Source organism: Schistocerca gregaria, chromosome 4 (genome assembly GCF_023897955.1).
Source record: "Schistocerca gregaria isolate iqSchGreg1 chromosome 4, iqSchGreg1.2, whole genome shotgun sequence".
Lineage (NCBI taxonomy): Eukaryota > Metazoa > Arthropoda > Insecta > Orthoptera > Acrididae > Schistocerca > Schistocerca gregaria.
In genome coordinates, this window is record NC_064923.1 from 215029964 (window position 1) to 215049621 (window position 19658).

At 40.0% G+C, this 19658-nt stretch overlaps 1 protein-coding gene across 1 annotated transcript in view; it reads right to left on the minus strand.

The window, feature by feature from the left end:
- The window catches only part of LOC126266965 (palmitoyltransferase ZDHHC16B), a 73940-nt gene that overhangs the window by 31983 nt on the left and 22299 nt on the right, over positions 1–19658 (minus strand). Inside the window, exons 4-6 of the mRNA XM_049971692.1 lie at positions 14471–14662; positions 8645–8762; positions 1628–1830 (exon numbers count right to left, since the gene is read on the minus strand). Coding sequence (XP_049827649.1) covers positions 1628–1830; positions 8645–8762; positions 14471–14662 — 513 coding nt within the window. The remainder of the gene's footprint in view (positions 1–1627; positions 1831–8644; positions 8763–14470; positions 14663–19658) is intronic.

The window sequence follows — 19658 nt, forward strand, 5'->3', positions numbered from 1 at the left end:
TCTAACTTTTGCCATTCATGTTCATCATTTTTGTATCCAGAACATGTAATACACAGAAATGTGGCAATGTTTCCACATTCCTGCAAAGTGAGAGTACCAAGGGTTAACAAGAAATGTTTAGTCACATCCAGTACAGAATTACACAGCTCTTGCTAACTCTTGCTGCAGACAGTCATATTACTCACACAGGTAATGTTGAATTAATAATGTATCCCCTTTACATGTTGAAATGTCAGTCACTTTATGGAATATGCATGTAGATTTAGAAGAGATTAACATGAGGATAAAATCAGAGAGATTAGAGCCCACACAGAGGCATACCGACAATCCTTCTTTCCACAAACAATACAAGACTGGAATAGAAGGGAGAACCGATAGAGGTACTCAAGGTACCCTCTGCCACACACAGTCAGGTGGCTTGCAGAGTATGGATGTAGATGTAGATGTAGATGTAGATGTAGATCATGGGGGGTACTGGAACTGAAGGGTATATTGGAGGAAAAGACCCCAAGCCATTTCAAAATGCTGATGTGCTGGGAGACAATCCACACAGCATATTTGTGAACTAGTGAGTGAAAGTCAATCAAGTAATGCTTGGCAGCATGATTCACCAGCATGATTCTTAGCTGTAGACCTCAAACTCACTGGCATTCAATCTCGCTACAACTAACAACCAAAAATATCTCCATTAAGACAATGCCAACCAGTATCAAAGTAAGATCACCTTCACCACACAGTACCAGGTGGGGCTGCAACAACTGAAACTTGCACTCATCCAGGGCTTAGATTATACATCACCATGCTCTAAAATAAAAAAATCCTTCCCCACATAATTTCCATGCATTCCAAAGTGCAAGTGATATTCTACCACCTATCCAACTTATGTAATATTCGAATCAGTCCCTATGCCACGCCCAATCCATGGATGTTGTTGTGTAAGACTCAGATCAAATACTTATCCCATACATTCTGTTCCATACCTTACACTAGCATTTCTTATGCTACTAGTGGAAGGACTGCTGTCAAAAGCAGTTATGTCATCTGCAAATATTTCTGCAATATATGCACAGTATTCTATGTGGGAGCCTGCCAATTAACAGTTTGTGTGAATGAATGACTAATACCAAGCTGAAGCAAAGAGCTAAGATCATCCACAAGCAGAACATTTCATAGTATGGTCTCATTTATTTTAAAGGTTGCTTTGTAGCTTATGCCTAGTGGATTCTCTCACTAATAGCGACTTTTCCTAAACTTCACTGCAACTTTAGTAGTGTCTACCATTGTTAATAACTAACCTCTACTATCTGCCTCAATCCTACTCATGGTCCAAGCCCATTCTTTCACCTTCTCTTCAGTATCTTCTTCATTCCCCTCCAGGTTTTTTTTAACTGCACCTTAACTTATCTATGCAACCCATCTGAAGTCATTTATTGTCCCACTCTGGCAACAGAGCTGAGACAATGAGTGAATGTCAGCTCTCTCAAGAAGGATTTTGTCAAAGCTCAGGAAGCAATGGTTAATTTTTTACATTTTACTATATTTCTGATCAGAAGCTGCTACATTCCTAAAGAAGCTAAACCTAATATAGACTAAATAGTCACTTCAGTGATTGAGATACTGGACATACCACAGGTATCCAAACAGAGTTGTTGAAGCGAACAGGGTGTCCTTCAAGTTCTTCCTCTTCACCATCATCCGGTTCCAGCCAAATCTCAGAGTAAGCTAACTGAAAGCCAAATACAATGACAAACAGTACACCTAGGCAGGTAAAAACCATGTATAAAAAGAAATACCGATGGTTGAAATGGCCAACACAGTTGTTCAGCCATGCTGATGAATCAATCAAGGAAAAAATAAATTGTGTCTGTAAATGCAGAATAAATGACTACTGCTTACTTCAGAGTTTATTGTCATTCATAGCAAATAAATCCATCTTATTTTTCCATTGTTATTCAGCATATAACTTATATTAAAACTATAAGGAATAGCAAATATTAACATGGAATAAGTAACATACTTCCCACTGTGAAATACCTCCCTTCAAACTTTGAAAGGTCAATACGATCTTCTGTATTCCAGCAGCGGCACACTTTTCAGAATAAACACACCTTCCTACAGCTGCCTTAACAAAGTAGACTTGCAGACCTCACAAATGAACTCCCGTTAGAACTAAATGTATAATTTCAAAAAGTCTCTGATTGTGCATATGATGAATTCTCCTAGGTACACTGAAGTCTTATGACATTCATGGCATCCCTGCCACTTGGATGGACTCTTACCTACGTAACAAAAGTGGAGGGTGTCACTGACAGGCTGGGTCATAGACAGGAAATTTATCTCAGGAATGGGGTAGTGAGCATGTGGGGTATCACAATGATAGGTACTGGCTCCACTCTTGTTCTTAACCTATATAAATGGCCTTCCAGTGACTTTGAAGGGTGGTTAAAACTGAGTTTTGCTGTTAACACACACACACACACACACACACACACACACACACACACACACACACACACACATACTAATGAAGGGTCCAAACTCTGCTTTTTTTTCTTACTCCCACAAAGAAACTTAGTACACGATACTCAACAAGCAAAAATCACTGTTGAGCAATAGATTGTGACCTTTGTAAAGTTTTTTGGGATCTAGTTAAATAACAAGTTATAAAGCATCAACAAGCTACCAAGATAAAGGAAGAATATGAAGCCAAATAAATGGAAAAGTTACTCTGCACAGAGGAGTTATGTGATTGCACACCTCCACAATTAATGCATCACCTGCAGACCCTGGCTAGATATACTGTTAATGAAGAGATTCTCTGAAACACTTGGCCATTGCCCTTGCTATCTAAAGCACAGAAGATACCCAACCATACATGACAGTGACCTTGACACCCTAGCCAAGATGTATCAGTCCACAAGTGTTAAAGCCATATTTCCATAACCAGACAATTACCTAGCCTCATTACAAACAAAAATCATCAAATTCACATAAGTTGCTGCTCTTCAAACACAACATTCCAGTCACTCATCACAGCACTAACGCTCACTGAGGAAACACTGTTGTTTGTCCTAAACTGAAATGGTATGCTGGTATCACGCATAAATTGGCTCAAAAATTTGACTGTGCAGTTCCCTGTGTGAGATGGGAAATGTGCCCAAAAGTCTGCAATGACACTATATTCTTGACTTTCTTCCCCGATGGCAGCTGTCTAATGTGTCAACAAACATTGTATGAAAGTATAGTTTCTAGACGACACAGTTACTGACATATTGATGTACCTGTCTTCTCAACTAGCTCACTGCACTAGTGACAACTGTTGCCTCCATGCAGCCAATGGTTTCACAATCACGATAAATGGTCATGTAACACTCGCTAAACTTCAGCCTCCATCATGAGTTTGTTTGTCAAATCATATAGTTCCCAGAGGTCATTCAGCAGCTACCCACACTAGCGCCTGTACAGCATTTGAAAGTGCACTGTATTCTAGCAACACTAGGACCACCAGTTCACACTCAACTTCATCAGTTACCATCCGAGAGAATTAATGCAGTGCAGCAGGAAATTTCTTTTATGAGTGCCCATGGGATCTGTTGCCCATAAACAGCAGTTGGGCCTCACCTCTCCACATTCTTGTAAAGCAGACCAGCAGATGGCACTCATGCAGTGATTATCAGCAACTTAATGCCAGAACAATTCCCAATCAGTATCCTTGTCTCACACATCAAAGATTTCTTATTCAATACCACAGCAGACACGTCTTCTCAACAACAGACTTAGTATGTGCTTTCTATCAAACACCCATTTCTCTAGAAGAATACATAAGACCACTGTCTGTACTCTGTCCGGCCTATTCAGGTTCACTATACTGCATTTCAGGTTTGCTGAAACCAGTGGCAAATTACAGTGGACTAGTTAAGAAGAAGCTGGCTTTAACATAAACCCTGCTATAACAGACTACACTTCCAGCACATCCTATTCTGCAAATGTCTCTCACTTTGACAGTTGACACATCTGCACATCTTGTACCACCCAAGCAACGATTTTAAGATGCTCGTATGGATACTGCTGGACTATTACTGCCATCTGAAGAACACCTTCTGTTTAACTGCCATCGACTACTTCACCCTTTGGCTTAAGTTTCTCCTATGGTTGAGGGCACTGCTGGAACCATTGCAACAACCTGTTCTTGTGGATGGTTCACTTGTTTCACAGTGCCTCTCTCTATCACCACTAGCCAAGACAGCCAATTTGAGTTATTTTTATTCAGATTACTCACTGTTTTATTGGCCATGAAGGATATTCAACCTGCAGCTTATCGTCCAACAACAAATGGCTTATTTGAGCATTTGAACTGCCAATTAAAAATGTCCTGGAGCTCATGAATCAAAAAAGTCACAAAAACTCTGCCAACTGCCCCATTGGGTCTCTGCTTTAACATCAAAGAAGATCTTAATGCCACAGCAGCAGAACTGGTCTATGGTCAAACAAGTCAATTATTCAGTGAATTCTTCAGCAATATACGTAAACACCTTACTGAGACTTCAGACTCTGTTCAGAAATGAAGTTCGCAAATTCACAGACAACGTCCAGTTGCACCGAGAGAGCAGCATACCGGCCACACTTTCATTTTCACTAACCTTTGTGCATGTAACTTGGTTTTTGTTATGCAAGACATTGTGCATAAGCCTTTTCAGTCCTCATATGAAGGGCCATACACAGTCGAAACAAGAAGACCTTTAAGGTCAACATTAAAGGAATCTCAACTATGATTTCCCCTGTTTACCTTAAACCTACTTTCTGCACCTCTTATGTGGTACCTGCAAACTGGACAATCAACAGCAAACACCTGTCACAATGCCTGATGAGTCTATGATAGAAGTGGCAGTATCCGCCGATCGTGAGGTGATCTGGATGCCATGACCATTTCAGTAGAAAGTACAATTAGAACTGTGGGGGAGGGTGACATCTGATAATCAGTCTGTCATTATGAGATGCAAAGTGTTTGCTGAATTCTGCTCATTCTTTGATTTCACTTTTGTTCCCTGACTCATACAATTTCTGTTATTTTAATTAAGTTGTTCATGTTCTCATGTGTAGATTATAAACAGAGACTAGAAGTTTAGACATTAAAATAGGCAGGCAAAATGGCATTATAAAGAGCTAAATAATAAATAGAAATTCTCTGAGTGAAACATTTCCAAACATGGCTGGCGTCCAATTGATCAAGAACTAGCAGTCCTTCATTCCTAATAGACACACGTGTCCTCCCAGCTCCCTGGTTCCAACAGGGCAGACTGAAGATTCATACACAAAAACTCATACGATGGATGCACAGTACAGCATTCAACAACAGTACTCACTTGCAAAATCACTAGCACAGCTTCAGAAACTATCAAACTGACCAGCTCTACCCCACTGGACAGTGTTCTAAAAAGCAAGTGACAACAAGATGCTCATCAATCAAACTTTCATCAGCCACTGGCCACAAGCAAAAGTATCCATGCCAGTGTCAATTCACCTTTGTATTCCTTTTCTAGAACCCAATTCTCATAGGACTTCATACAATTTCCTTTCTGTAACTTCAGAACACATGGCGATGCTTAATGGTTTATGGCAGCACCATATAATTTCATTTAGCAAACTGAACACCTTCCCCCAGTCTGCCATTTCTCACCACAGTACAGCAAACACACTTTCACTGCTGTCACTCGTTGGCACTTTCACAACTGCCACACCACCTTGTGGCTCTGTCCCTGAGAAAAAGATGCTAGACACTAATGGACAGCAAAACCCCAGTTGATTCACAGAATTGTGACAACTGGCACATGTGGGAATGAAGTAATTTATCCAACATCCAAAAGGAGATGATCATTGGTTTTCGGGCCAAGGGTCAAAGCATTTCAAAAAATGGCTAAGTTTGTAAACGGTTCACGTGCCGCTGTGGTTAAAGTATTCTGTGTGTGGCAAAATGGCACTACCCAAAACCAGTGCCGAGGCAACTGTAGCACACCATGGGCCATCAATGACAGGGATGAAAAATGGTGTACAGGTGAATAGATGTGGAACTGCTGAGCGACTGACCACTCAGATAAACCAAGGGGCTAGCAACATTGCAGCACACGGGCCCCTACAGCATGTGTTCATGCACCCACACTGACTACTGGTTCATCAGCGACAAAGACTGGAATTTGCATGCCAATACCACAACAAGATGTCCACTGAGTTACTTGTTCAATTGAATCACATTTTATGCTCCATTGGACAGATGTTTGTTCGGTAAGTGAAAAGGTCTATGTAAGAGGAGGGAGCATTATGGTCTAGGGAATGCTTTCGTGGCATTCCCTGGGTGATCTTATCATTCTAGAAGTAATAATGGATCAACACAAGTAGTCATCTATCCTTAGGGATCATGTCCACGCCTAAATGTAGTTTGTTTTACATTGGCATGACAACGTCTACAAGCAGAACAATGCAATGCGTCACAGTACATGGCTCAAAAAGCATGATGAGTTTACCATACTCCTTGGCCATCAAGCACCCCGGCTTCAAACCCAACCGTGAAACTCTTGTACCACCTAAATCAAGCTGTTTGTGCCATAGATCCTCAACCAAGAAACCTAGTGCAGTAGGCAACAGCACTGGAGTCACCAATGCTCCACACCCCTGTTCAGTCCTTCCAGAACCTACTGACAACCTTCCTGCAAGTCCACCCTGCAAAAGATGCTAATTCAAGCTTCTGACAGCTGATCACATTAATGTGAGTGGACTATATAGATACAAAAGGAGCCCCTACAAACATTCGTCATGTGGCTCAAGAATCTGGAGTGTTGGCCACAGTGAATTTCATGCTGTTGTGGAAATTCTTTATTTTATACCAAATTTTATGTTATCACAATCATAAACTCAGTTTCATACTCTGAGAATCTCACACCAACACACTTCCTCTGTATAACAGTAGCAAAAAGAAGGAAAAGATTACACTATGCTTTAATGACACCATGTCTGATGTGCCACTAATACACAGGAAAATTAATTCAGAAGCTCACCTTAACTGAATCACAAATAAGATAAGGTCCCCAGGAGTGGGATCAAGATTTTGAAATCATTTATGTGGTGATTTATGTCAGGGTCCCAGGTATCACATCCTACAGCCATTCAATCATTTGTGAGTAATTAACAAAAAAATTGTAATTTTGTGTGATGCTGTACAGCCTTAAAATTGACAATTGTATATACAGTGGTGTTGCAGTGTAGGGGTTTGTGTGTGTACCTCAATGCAGCAGGTCATGGGTTTAAATTTCATGAGGTGCTTCAAAATTTATTATTAATAAATAAATTACTCATTTATTACAATAAATTATTTTTAAAAACATACTGAAATGAATCTGATCATTATTTTTAATGAATTGATTTGTTTAAATGTAATTTTTTTAATTTTTAACCTTTCAGCACATCAGTTTAATCATCGTATTGACTTTTAAATTTACTCTTATTTTTCCTTTCTATCTTTTGGAACTTTTTGCCTGTGATTTATTTTTTGTATTAATTTTGATTTAATCTGTTATATTTTTGTCTATGTTATTGCATTCATTACTTCTATTCCTCATTTTGCACATTTATTTATGATCCCTTCTTTCGTTTAAATCTTCACCTGCATTATTTCGTCCATAGTTCAACATCAGTTTCTGTTTTAAATGTTGTAGGATGTTTACCATAAAAGTGCACCTTGTATGAAATGAAAACTACATATCTGACATTGTTCACAGAAAATACAAACTATTTTGTCTTTTGATTTTTAACTTATAGATCAGAGTTTTCAAACTTTTGAATATTGTGATATATAAACAAAAATAATTAAAATCACATTCACAAAGACTTCAAATGAAAACAGAATGATTACAAGAAAAAATAAGAGTAAATGAAAAACTTAATACAATAATTAGAATGATGTGACACACTATAAGAAATTTTAAAAAGTTACATAAACCAATTATCTGAGTAACAATAATAATCAAAGTTATTTTGATAAACATTTAAAAATAAAAAAAATTCGGAGCACCTGATGAAATCTGAAACTTCCATCTTCTGCAAGTCAGTCTCGTGTACTAACCATCTACAACACCTCTAAATATAGATCTGTCAAATTTAAAGCTCTAGAATATCACACAAAATTATGAAATTTTTTTCTCAATTACACATAAATGAGGGCCCACTAAGGTGAATGGCTGCAGGGCTCCACAGTTATTCCATGTGGCCACCCCATAAGGACCTCCTTTGGCAGCAAGCACACTGTCCTTCCTCTATTCAGTGACCACGCAAGTTTGAGCACACTTGGCCTCACAAGACAGGACACGCTGGACACTGGCTAGTGAAATATGCATCCTGTGCTCATGCTGCAAGAGTATGAACCCCATTGGTTACATGCAAATGAGGGCCAACTAAGGTGAATAGCTGCAGGGTGAGATACCGGAGACCCTAACTTACATCACCCTGTAGGTGGTTTTAAACAGTCGATCTGACCCCTGCGGACCTTTCCTTATGAGACTACAGACTTCAAAACCTATTTAGTACAGGTCATCTTAACATATAAGGTAGAAATATGTTAACTTTAGTTTCATCTTATCTTAAATGATAAGGATACGGCAGTGATGATCCATCTTGAGAACGCACCTGTTGCATACAGAACAGTGATGTGTCCTAGGTGGTTTGGGAGCAATGCATTTTTTGCAGATGCTAGCAGCTTCAGGAATAAGTGCACCCTGATAATATGTAAGAACAGACAATGTAAATAAATATCATAGATATCATTAAAGGAACATAAGTAAAAAATGATGAAGTAGTTGTTATGAAGATGCTCCAGGAGTAAGAACTTCATGATGAGAACTCCGACATTCAGTTTAATAATATTTGTTACTATGAGGTACATCCAGAAAGTAAGTTTCCTCTTTTTTTTAAAGCAAGGACAATACAGTTACATAAAACACTTTGATAACAGATACAGCAATGTTTGAGCTATTTTCAACACAGTCACCAAGAGAACTGAGACGCGTTTCATATCATGGCATCAACTATTGTATTCCTGTGTCTTAGAACTCTGCCACCTGTGAATGGAACCAGAGTGCGACAGTCAACTTCAGCTCTTCATCATTGTCAAAATGCTGGCCAGAGAATAAGAATCCACATCTCACCACCAATGACAATCCTGTCGAGAAACTCATTGCTGTCATCATGATATCGCTGCAAAAATGTCAGTGCTGCTCCAAAGTATTTCGTTTTGTGGTCAGGTGTCAGGTTTTTTGGCACCCACCTGGCACACAATTTCTTGAACAGCAGGTGTTTAGTGACAAATTCACACAACAAGGGTTGGGGCGCTGTGTGTGCAGAAAATGGTTGCCATGCTCCATAATCGTGAAGTGACGGTTCTCCAGGATACGCTGTCGCACCAGCTCTACTAGGCGATCATTGATGAGGGATGGCCACCCACTGCGCTCTTCATCATGGACGCTTTGATGATCTTTGGAACAAAGCCTATAACAGCAATGCATCATCTGTTTGCTCATGATGTTCTACCCGTAGACCTGACAGAGCTGAAGATGCATTAAGGAACCTTATTACTGACCAAACCTCACAGGCAGTGGAGAATGAATAAGAGACACCAGTCTGGGGCACTGCTGCCATGGTACTGGTGCCAGATGGGACCTGGCTGGCTGGCATTTGATTGACACATCATAGGTCTGTTGCATAGGCACAATTTTCTCAGCTAAATACAGCTACTTTAAAGGAAACAACATTGGAAATCTTACTTTCTGGATGCACCTCATACAATTAACATGATCTAACAGATGTTATATACCAAAGTGTGAAGAATAAATACTTAGAAATGACTAAAATAGACTAACTACACTCCTGGAAATTGAAATAATAACACCGTGAATTCATTGTCCCAGGAAGGGGAAACTTTATTGACACATTCCTGGGGTCAGATACATCACATGATCACACTGACAGAACCACAGGCACATAGACACAGGCAACAGAGCATGCACAATGTCGGCACTAGTACAGTGTATATCCACCTTTCGCAGCAATGCAGGCTGCTATTCTCAAATGGAGACGATCGTAGAGATGCTGGATGTAGTCCTGTGGAACGGCTTGCCATGCCATTTCCAACTGGCGCCTCAGTTGGACCAGCGTTCGTGCTGGACGTGCAGACCGCGTGAGACGACACTTCATCCAGTCCCAAACATGCTCAATGGGGGACAGATCCGGAGATCTTGCTGGCCAGGGTAGGTGACTTACACCTTCGAGAGCACGTTGGGTTGGCACAGGATACATGCGGACGTGCATTGTCCTGTTGGAACAGCAAGTTCCCTTGCCGGTCTAGGAATGGTAGAACGATGGGTTCGATGATGGTTTGGATGTATCGTGCACTATTCAGTGTCCCCTCGACGATCACCAGAGGTGTACGGCCAGTGCAGGAGATCGCTCCCCACACCATGATGCCGGGTGTTGGCCCTGTGTGCCTCGGTCGTATGCAGTCCTGATTGTGGCGCTCACCTGCACGGCGCCAAACACGCATACGACCATCACTGGCACCAAGGCAGAAGCGACTCTCATCGCTGAAGACGACACGTCTCCATTCGTCCCTCCATTCACGCCTGTCGCGACACCACTGGAGGCGGGCTGCACGATGTTGGGGCGTGAGCGGAAGACGGCCTAACGGTTTGCGGGACCGTAGCCCAGCTTCATGGAGACGGTTGCGAATGGTCCTCGCCGATACCCCAGGAGCAACAGTGTCCCTAATTTGCTGGGAAGTGGTGGTGCGGTCCCCTACGGCACTGCGTAGGATCCTACGGTCTTGGCATGCATCCGTGCGTCGCTGCGGTCCGGTCCCAGGTCGACGGGCACGTGCACCTTCCGCCGACCACTGGCGACAACATCGATGTACTGTGGAGACCTCACGCCCCACGTGTTGAGCAATTCGGCGGTACGTCCACCCGGCCTCCTGCATGCCCACTATATGCCCTCGCTCAAAGTCCGTCAACTGCACATACGGTTCACGTCCACACTGTCGCGGCATGCTACCAGTGTTAAAGACTGCGATGGAGCTCCGTATGCCACGGCAAACTGGCTGACACTGACGGTGGCAGTGCACAAATGCTGCGCAGCTAGCGCCATTCGACAGCCAACACCGCAGTTCCTGCTGTGTCCGCTGTGCCATGCGTGTGATCATTGCTTGTACAGCCCTCTCGCAGTGTCCGGAGCAAGTATGGTGGGTCTGACACACCGGTGTCAATGTGTTCTTTTTTCCATTTCCAGGAGTGTAGTTGCAACACAAGAGACCTAAGCTTCAGTAAGACAATGATGTGGCATACTAAATTTTTTTGTTTTAGTAAATAGTGGTAGAATAACTTTAACAGTTCTCAGTCTTGAACACTGATAGCAGAATACATGTGACAAGCTTTCTTATTCAAGGTGGTACATATTTTATAAGGAACAACCTAAAATTGTACAATATTCTACCAGTAATTCATTTCACACAGAAGTTAAAAGCAGCCAAGCTGTATGCATCTGCTGCAATGGACAAAACTTATTTCATGCAGTCATTATTTTTTTATACAGAGGGTTCAAAGCCAAATAAAACTCATTTGAACTTCAAAGCATAAAGGGGCTCCTCCCCTTCACCTTTCACTATCAAAGAGGAATTACCGAGTTTCGACATCCCATACTAGCTTCCAAGATTATCGATGTGAAGGACATTTAGGAAGTGATAAAGCCCCATCCTATTTTTTAGCTTCACCTTACAGGAACATACATCCCTTGCCCATACTCAAAGATTTTCATATCATTGCCTTTTGGTTTACCAAAGACTGCTCTTTAAATCAATATGCAGGGGTTCTTTGCAGACTTTCATAAGAGCCATTTCATAGGTGACCTTTGCCACTGCATGAAACACAAATTAATTTTCAGGGATATTATGTTACAGACTACTTGCAAATAAGTGACAGTATGCTGTTTCCATTAATTGGCTGAGAACTTTTCAGATAAACTGTTGCATAATCGAGGAAGCAATGTAAAGGAAATAAACAACCATCTCTAAATTATGGGACAGAATTTCTTGCCAATGTCTAGTACCACTAATAAACACACAGGGAAGTGACACACTACCTGGCTTTTGGAACTAATGGTTACTTCATTAGGGAGTAGAGAGGGATGGTTTGGGGAAGGTTGATAAGGATGGGAGCATAATGCCATGAGATATTACATATCATTGTAAAAGTGATCTTCAAGTGAATAAAACTAGTACTAGTACTACTACATCAAAGATAAAGTTAACAGTCACAAGACAGAACGGAGTAAATATGACCTCTTACAACTTCTGCATATTATTGTAAGTGACTTGACAACTGGATGTAATAGAATAATGTATAATTGTTATGATCTATCAATTTTATTGTATAAGTAACATAACCAGAGTGTTCAAATACTTATGTCTATAAGACAGCAAATCATGATACTTTTGTGTTCTGTGTTACACACAGTTCACATAAAAACCACAAGTATTATAGAAAGACGTCAAAGATGCTGTAAAATGAGGTGGCAAATGAAGTCATGAAGGAGCAAATCGAGGGTAAGACGATGTGATTTGGGAACGAATGCATAAGATATTAACCAAGATAGGACAAGCCAAGGATAGCTGTCTATTAGTCACTGATTTTGCGCAAGGCAAAGCATATCTTCGAAAGTACAGAGAACTACTTAGGGTGAGCTTGAGAATTTATATAAAAGAAATGATAGAGGAGGTTCAACTAGATTTCTTGGGGAAAAAAGATCATAAGATGTATCATAAAGTTAATAAATTAACACAGGGACACCAGAGAACATTCCAAGTGCACATATCCATCCGCACATACACAGACACAAGCAGACATATTTAAAGGCCTTTAAATATGTCTGCTTGTGTCTGTGTATGTGCGGATGGATATGTGTGTGTGTGTGTGTGTGTGTGTGTGTGTGTGTGTGTGTGTGTGTGTGTGTGTGTGTGTGTGCGCGCGCGCGCGAGTGTACACCTGTCCTTTTTTTCCCCTAAGGGAAGTCTTTCCGCTCCCGGGATTGGAATGACTCCTTACCCTCTCCCTTAAAACCCACATCCTTTCATTTTTCCCTCTCCTTCCCTCTTTCCTGACGAAGCAACTGCCAGTTGCGAAAGCTCTTAATTCTGTGTGTGTGTTTGTGTGTTTTGTTCATGTGCCTGTCTGCCGGCGCTTTCCCGCTTGGTAAGTCTTGGAATCTTTGTTTTTAACAAAGTAATAGTTTGGATTTCTAAATGATTCCAATTTTGAGAAGGCTATTTACAAATGCAGCAAAAGTGTACTTAATTAATTAAATGATAAATTACTGGCTACTGGTGCATTCCATAATTTGTCAATGGCATTTGACTGTGTAAATCACAATATCCTTGTAAGTAAATTAGATTATTATAGTGTAACAGGAAATGCCGCAAAATGGTCCAAGTCTTATCTCTCGTACAGAAGATACGAGATTCCAAGAGTCCTGCACTATGATACCAATCATTACACAACTGGGAAATTGTTACATGTAGTGTCCCACAAAGCTTCATCTTTTTGTGTCCATTCTTGACCTATCGTAAGTACTTTACCAGATGCCAAGTTTGTTCTGTTTGCAAGTGATACAAACCTTTAAATGACTAGAAAAACAACTATAGTTCTTAAAGAAGAACTGTTAATAAAATTTTCATGGACACTGATAAATGGCCACTAGCTAATTCTTTGTAATTAAACTTTGAACAGATAACAAAATATGGAGTTAAAATTCTTTAACAGTATATACCTAAAATATGACAAGCAGATTAAGGAGTTGATAGTGTCACATTCTTGGGATTTCCACTTGATTCAATTGGGAGGAGCATAGTGCAAAATTGTTGAGGTGCGTAAATAAATCTTTATCTGCAGTGTGGATGTTGTCAAGCATTGGTGACACAAAAATAAAAAAGGTAGCTTGTATTTTCATTCCAAATGTCATATGGGATTTTTTCTTTTTGTTAACTCATCAAACCAAACTAAAGTTCTGAGAGTCCAAAACTGTGATATGAATTATTTGTAGAGTGAGCTCAAGAACACCCTACAGAGACCTGATCAACAAACAGAGCATACTAAATACTGTGTCCCAATATATTAATTTTATAAGGACATTTATCATACATATTTCTTTCTCAAAGTAGCAATTCAATGCATGGACTCAATATTAGAAATCAGAATATCGTACATAAAGATTTGACATCATTTTGGTCCATAAAGGTGTCAGTTATTCAGTTATTATTCTAATAACTTCCTAGCAGTGATAAAAAGTTTAGCTACTAATAAAGTTCAACTTGATTTTTAAGTTTTTCAGTCTGTGTCATCAAACACTCAAGTAACAACCAAAGTTGCCCTCTTACTGCACTCACCTCTGGAGGAAACCCAGGTGAAACAACTGCTGCCATATAATAGTGGAAACAAATGTTACCCAAAAGCCAGTGGCCAGTGATCAAAAGCATCACAGTGACTGCTGGGCTTCTCTCCCACCAATGAGGTATCCCCAAACAATAGGCAATCACGACCACTGACACTGTCAGGGAGCATACCACAAACACACAGATCTGAAACACACAGATAAGTTTGATAGCAGGATAATATTCAAAGTTCCATATGAAGACTTAACACAGTAAAACCATATCACTGTACTGTAACTGATGTCTACATTTGTCATCAGCATAGTGTGGCCCACAAAGTGTAGGTATGGCAGGTATATTTTTAGTATATTTGTTGACCGGTTACTCGTCAGAGTCCATTGTGATTTATTTGTCTGATAACATACATATGTTAATTATTTGATTAGAGTACAGGGAACAAGTCAAAATATAGTTGTACAATTTCACTAATATGAAACTGTAGTTAATAAGATGGAGTTGTGTTTAAACATTAATGTAACTTTTTTGTGAAAAGATACCTTTACATATTCATATGACAAGACAACTAATAAACTACATCCTGCTCAAATATTTAGCTCTTCATTCATGAAATCTTCAACTGAGTAGTAGCATCACTGAAACAGAGTATCATGTAGCTTTCTCTTCAGTGAATCTGCATTCATGCTCAGATTGTTCTTAGCTTATAGTTTGTTGTGATTTTCATTTCTACCAGGTGTACCAGTATGAAATGAGCATTAAGATACAAATGTGTCGATAGGGAACATTTGTTGCGAACGAGCCTTAATTTTTTTTTTGTTTGGCTGGTATGACATCTGTCAAAGATATTTAGTATACATCAATTCATGGAACAAACAACATCATATGTTTTCATCATGTTAACAATGTAGAATTTTGTACTAGAAAGTGATGATTTGCGGAAAGCATTAAAAATTGCATGCAATATTGGATGAAGATGATACTTTGAGTTGGAAGCAAATGGCAGCAATGCTAAATGTTGCACAACAAGCAATTTCTGACCGTTTGAAAGCTATGGGAAAGATCCAAAAATGTGGAAAATGGGTGCCACATGAATTTAATGAAAGACAGACAGAAAACTGAAAAACCATTTGTCAAATTTTGCATCAAAGACATGAAAGAAAATCAATTTTGCATTGAATTGTTACTGGTGATGAAAAATGGATTTATTTTAAGAATCCTAAACAGGAAAAATCATGGGTTAATCTGGGACAACCATCAACATTGACTGCAAAACCAGATCAATTCAGCAAGAACACAATGCTCTGTGTTTGGTGGGATCAGAAAGGTGTGGTGTATCATGAACTTTTAAAAACCAGTGAAATTGTGAATACTAATCGCTACAGGCAACAAATTATCAATTTTAACTATGCATTGATCGAAAAAAGACCAGAATGGGCTAGAAGGCTTGGCAAAGTAATTTTTTTTACACGACAATGCACCTGCACACAAAGCAGAACTGGTTCAGGATACAATCACACCACTTGGCTGGGAGCTGCTATCCCACCCGCCATATTAACCAGACTTGGCCCCTTCCGAATACCACTTGTTTCCATCAATGGGACACGCACTGGCTGAGGAACTATTCGATTCCTATGAAGAAGAACTTTGAAACTTTGAACATAGCTGCTAAGGTTCAGTGACTGTGTCCGAATTATATTGTAACAAATAAGCCCCTATCCACAGTATGAGCAGCCCTTAGCGGCTCGCCACCTGACAAGTGTTCATGACGTCGCCTTTCCGGCCGAGATCTTTTTTAATATGTGACTTTTAAGTATATCATCTTTTCGAGTCAGTACAAACTTTAATTTTATTAATGTACTATATACCTAATGTTTTAGTACAGTTAGTCTAATTCTGAAGACGACGCTCATAGTAGCGTTGAAACCAAGTCAATTTTGACTTAATATTTGTGACCAAGGGCTTATTTGTTACAATATAATCCTACGAAGAAGTCGAAAATTGCGTGTCTGGTTGGTCTGCTTCAAAAGATGAACATTTCTATTGGCGTGGTGTCCACAAATTGCCAGAAAGGTGGTCAAAATGTATAGAAAGCAATGGTCAGTACTTTGAATAAAATGTGTTTACTTTTCAAATTCAAAATTAGTGTTTCATGTAAAAACGCTCATTTCATATCGGTACACCTGGAGTGTCTGAGCATAAAAGTTGAAACAATTAGCAGAGAGCATAGAATTTTCATTTCTTTTATTATAAGTGTGATCAAAGCAGTTCTCCTTGCACAATTCTAAATTGTGCAAAAAAAGTGATAATATCATAGATATATATATAGGGACTGTACAGCTAATTATTTCAGATTTTTAAATAATGATGGGGCATTTGTATTGATTGGTAGGTCATTAATGTAGAATAGAAACAATACATGTCCTAGGATAGAACCTTGTGGGACACTTTGCGTTACTGTCTTCCATTTGGAGGAATAATTTGTCGTGTTTATAGAGACAATCTCTTTTTGTTTCCTATTGCACAAGTATAAGTTAGCCAATGAAGAACACTATCCCTAACTTCACACCTGTCAAGCTCATGGATAAGAAGTGCACAATTTACTAAGTCAAAGGCTTTTGTGAGGTCACAAAAAATCCCTGCAACTTTATTTTTATTGTCTAATGATGTGCTAATCTTGGCAGCAAACTTGTTAACTGCATCAATAGTGCTTTTCCCGTGCTGGAAACCAAATTGATTTCTCAAAATAATCTCATATTTTTAATAACATTTTGAATGTGTGTGGCAGCAGCTTTTTCAGATACTTTTGACCGTACTGGAAGAAGAGATATGAGATGATAGTTTCCCAATCCTCTCTTGACCCTTGAGTCTAGATTGCTCAACACTGAGATGATTACTGTCCACACAAAATTACTTTTCAGTTATTGAGCCTAACCTAAGAGCCAGCCACTCTGGTGCACATTTAGATATATGGCTTAACAATTTAGGGAGTACTATTTTTGAACTGAAAATACAATTTACTGTAACCATCAAACTTATTATTCATTTCACTATGTATTTTGGAGGATTATGCCTCTTTCACGAGGTGGAAGTGTGGCATATGGGCAATACTTTGGTAACCTGTGGCACTATCAAACAGCAGAAGACAAAAGGCTATTTTAGTACAAAGCTCAAATTTATGTATATGCTCTGACTGCATATGTGAACAGCAACAAATGTAGCTACCTTTCAGTGGTTACCAGTTTCTTTTTTACAACCTATCAAAGTTGTGTCGATCTCAAGTAAAAGACAGCTGAAGCAATTGGTCCCAATTTTAAAGTATGAGCAAGTTTTTTCTTTGAAAACCAGAGTGGTGACAGATTTTTTGTGCAAGTTAAAGATAAAACTTGACAAACCCCCCCACTTTTTTTTCTTTCTAGGTTATTCCTTACCAGTGGCACTTAAAGACAGTGTAAGAGAGGAAATTGAATGGACAGTGAATGGGTGTGTCAGAGAGAGTTTGAACACCTTACTGCTTTGTTAGTGGTAGCAAAATTAGATAGTTTGATCAGACCAGTTTTCGTTGCCCAAACACCAACACAATTTTTGAAACAGAGAGGGAAACCCTATGAGCAACTTTTAACGATGGGAAAACCTTTACAATACAAGGAGACAAATTTGGTACTTCTAAGGAGCCATAAATTAAGTATAAAGTGAGAAAGTGGCTAAAAAATATCTACCTTCAAGTAAGAACCCCTCTGTAATTATAAGAATACCTTACCAGAAGCAGAATCAAAGGATAGAAAATTCAGGATGGACTAACAGTATTATGGAAAGGATAGTTACTACTCACCATACAGTGGAGATGCTGAGTTGCAGACAAGCACAAGAAAAAGACTGTCAGAAAGTGAGCTTTCAGCCAACAAGGTCTTCATCGGAAATAGACAAAACACACGCACACACACACACACACACACACACACACACACACACACACACACACACAGTCTCTAGCTGCTAAGGCCAGATTGCAAAGCAGCAGTGAAAGATGGAAGAAGCAACTGGGCGGTGGGGTTGAGTAGTAGGCTTGGATTGGGAGGAGTAGGGATAGCACAGGGTAGGTGTGGTGGACGGAAAAGTGCTTCTTGTGGAGAATACAGAGACGAGGCGGAGAGAGGGTAGGACAGCTAGGTGCAGTTGGTGAGGGGCAGCAGAAGGAGAGAAGTAAATAGACAGTGGGTGCTTTGGCGGAATAGAGGTCTGTGTAGTGCTGGAATGAGAACAGGCAAGGGGCTATGTGTGTAAGACAGTGACTAACGAAGGTTGAGGCCAGGAGGGTTAAGGGAATGTAGGATTTATTGCAGGGAGAGTTCCCACCTGCGCATCTCAGAAAAGTTGGTGTTTGTAGGAAGGATCCAGATGGCACAAGTCTTGAAGTAATTACTGAAATGAAGAATGTCATGTTGGGTGGCATTCTCAGCATGTGGTCCAGCTGTTTCTTGGCCACAGTCCGTCAGTGGCCATTCATGTGGACAGACAGCTAATTAGTTTTCATGCCCATATAAAACAAAGTACAGTGGTTAGAGCTTGGCTTATAGATCACATGACTGGTTTCACAGGCAACCCTGCTTATAGGTAATGCTTGTGACTGGACTGGAGAAGGTGGTGGTGGTGGTGGTGGAACGATGTATGGGACAGGTCTTGCATCTAGGATCTACTACAGAAATATGAGTCAATGGGCTGGGAGCAGGAGTTGTTTAGTGATACAAGAATACTGTGTAGGTTCAGCAGGCAGCACAATACCATTGTTGAAGAGGTGGGAAAGATAGTGCATGTGACATTCCTCATTCCAGAGCATGATGAGAGGTAGTCAAAAGCCTGGCAGATAATGTGATTCAGTTCTCAAGTCATGGGTGGTATAGGAAGGCACAGGAGATCTGTTTTTGTACGAAGTTGGGAGGGTAATTACGGTGTGTCAAGGCCTCAGTGAGACCCTTGGTCTATTTCAAGAGGGGCCGCTCGTCACTACAGATGCGATGGCATCTGTATGGAAGGGACTTCTTGGAACGGAATGGGTGGCAGCTGCTTAATTGGAGATATTGCAAATGGCTGTTAGGTTTGATTTGTACAGAGGTAGCAATCTTTGACGTGGAGATCAACGATAAGGAAGGTGGGTTGTTTGATTGATAGGACCAGGTGAAACAAATTG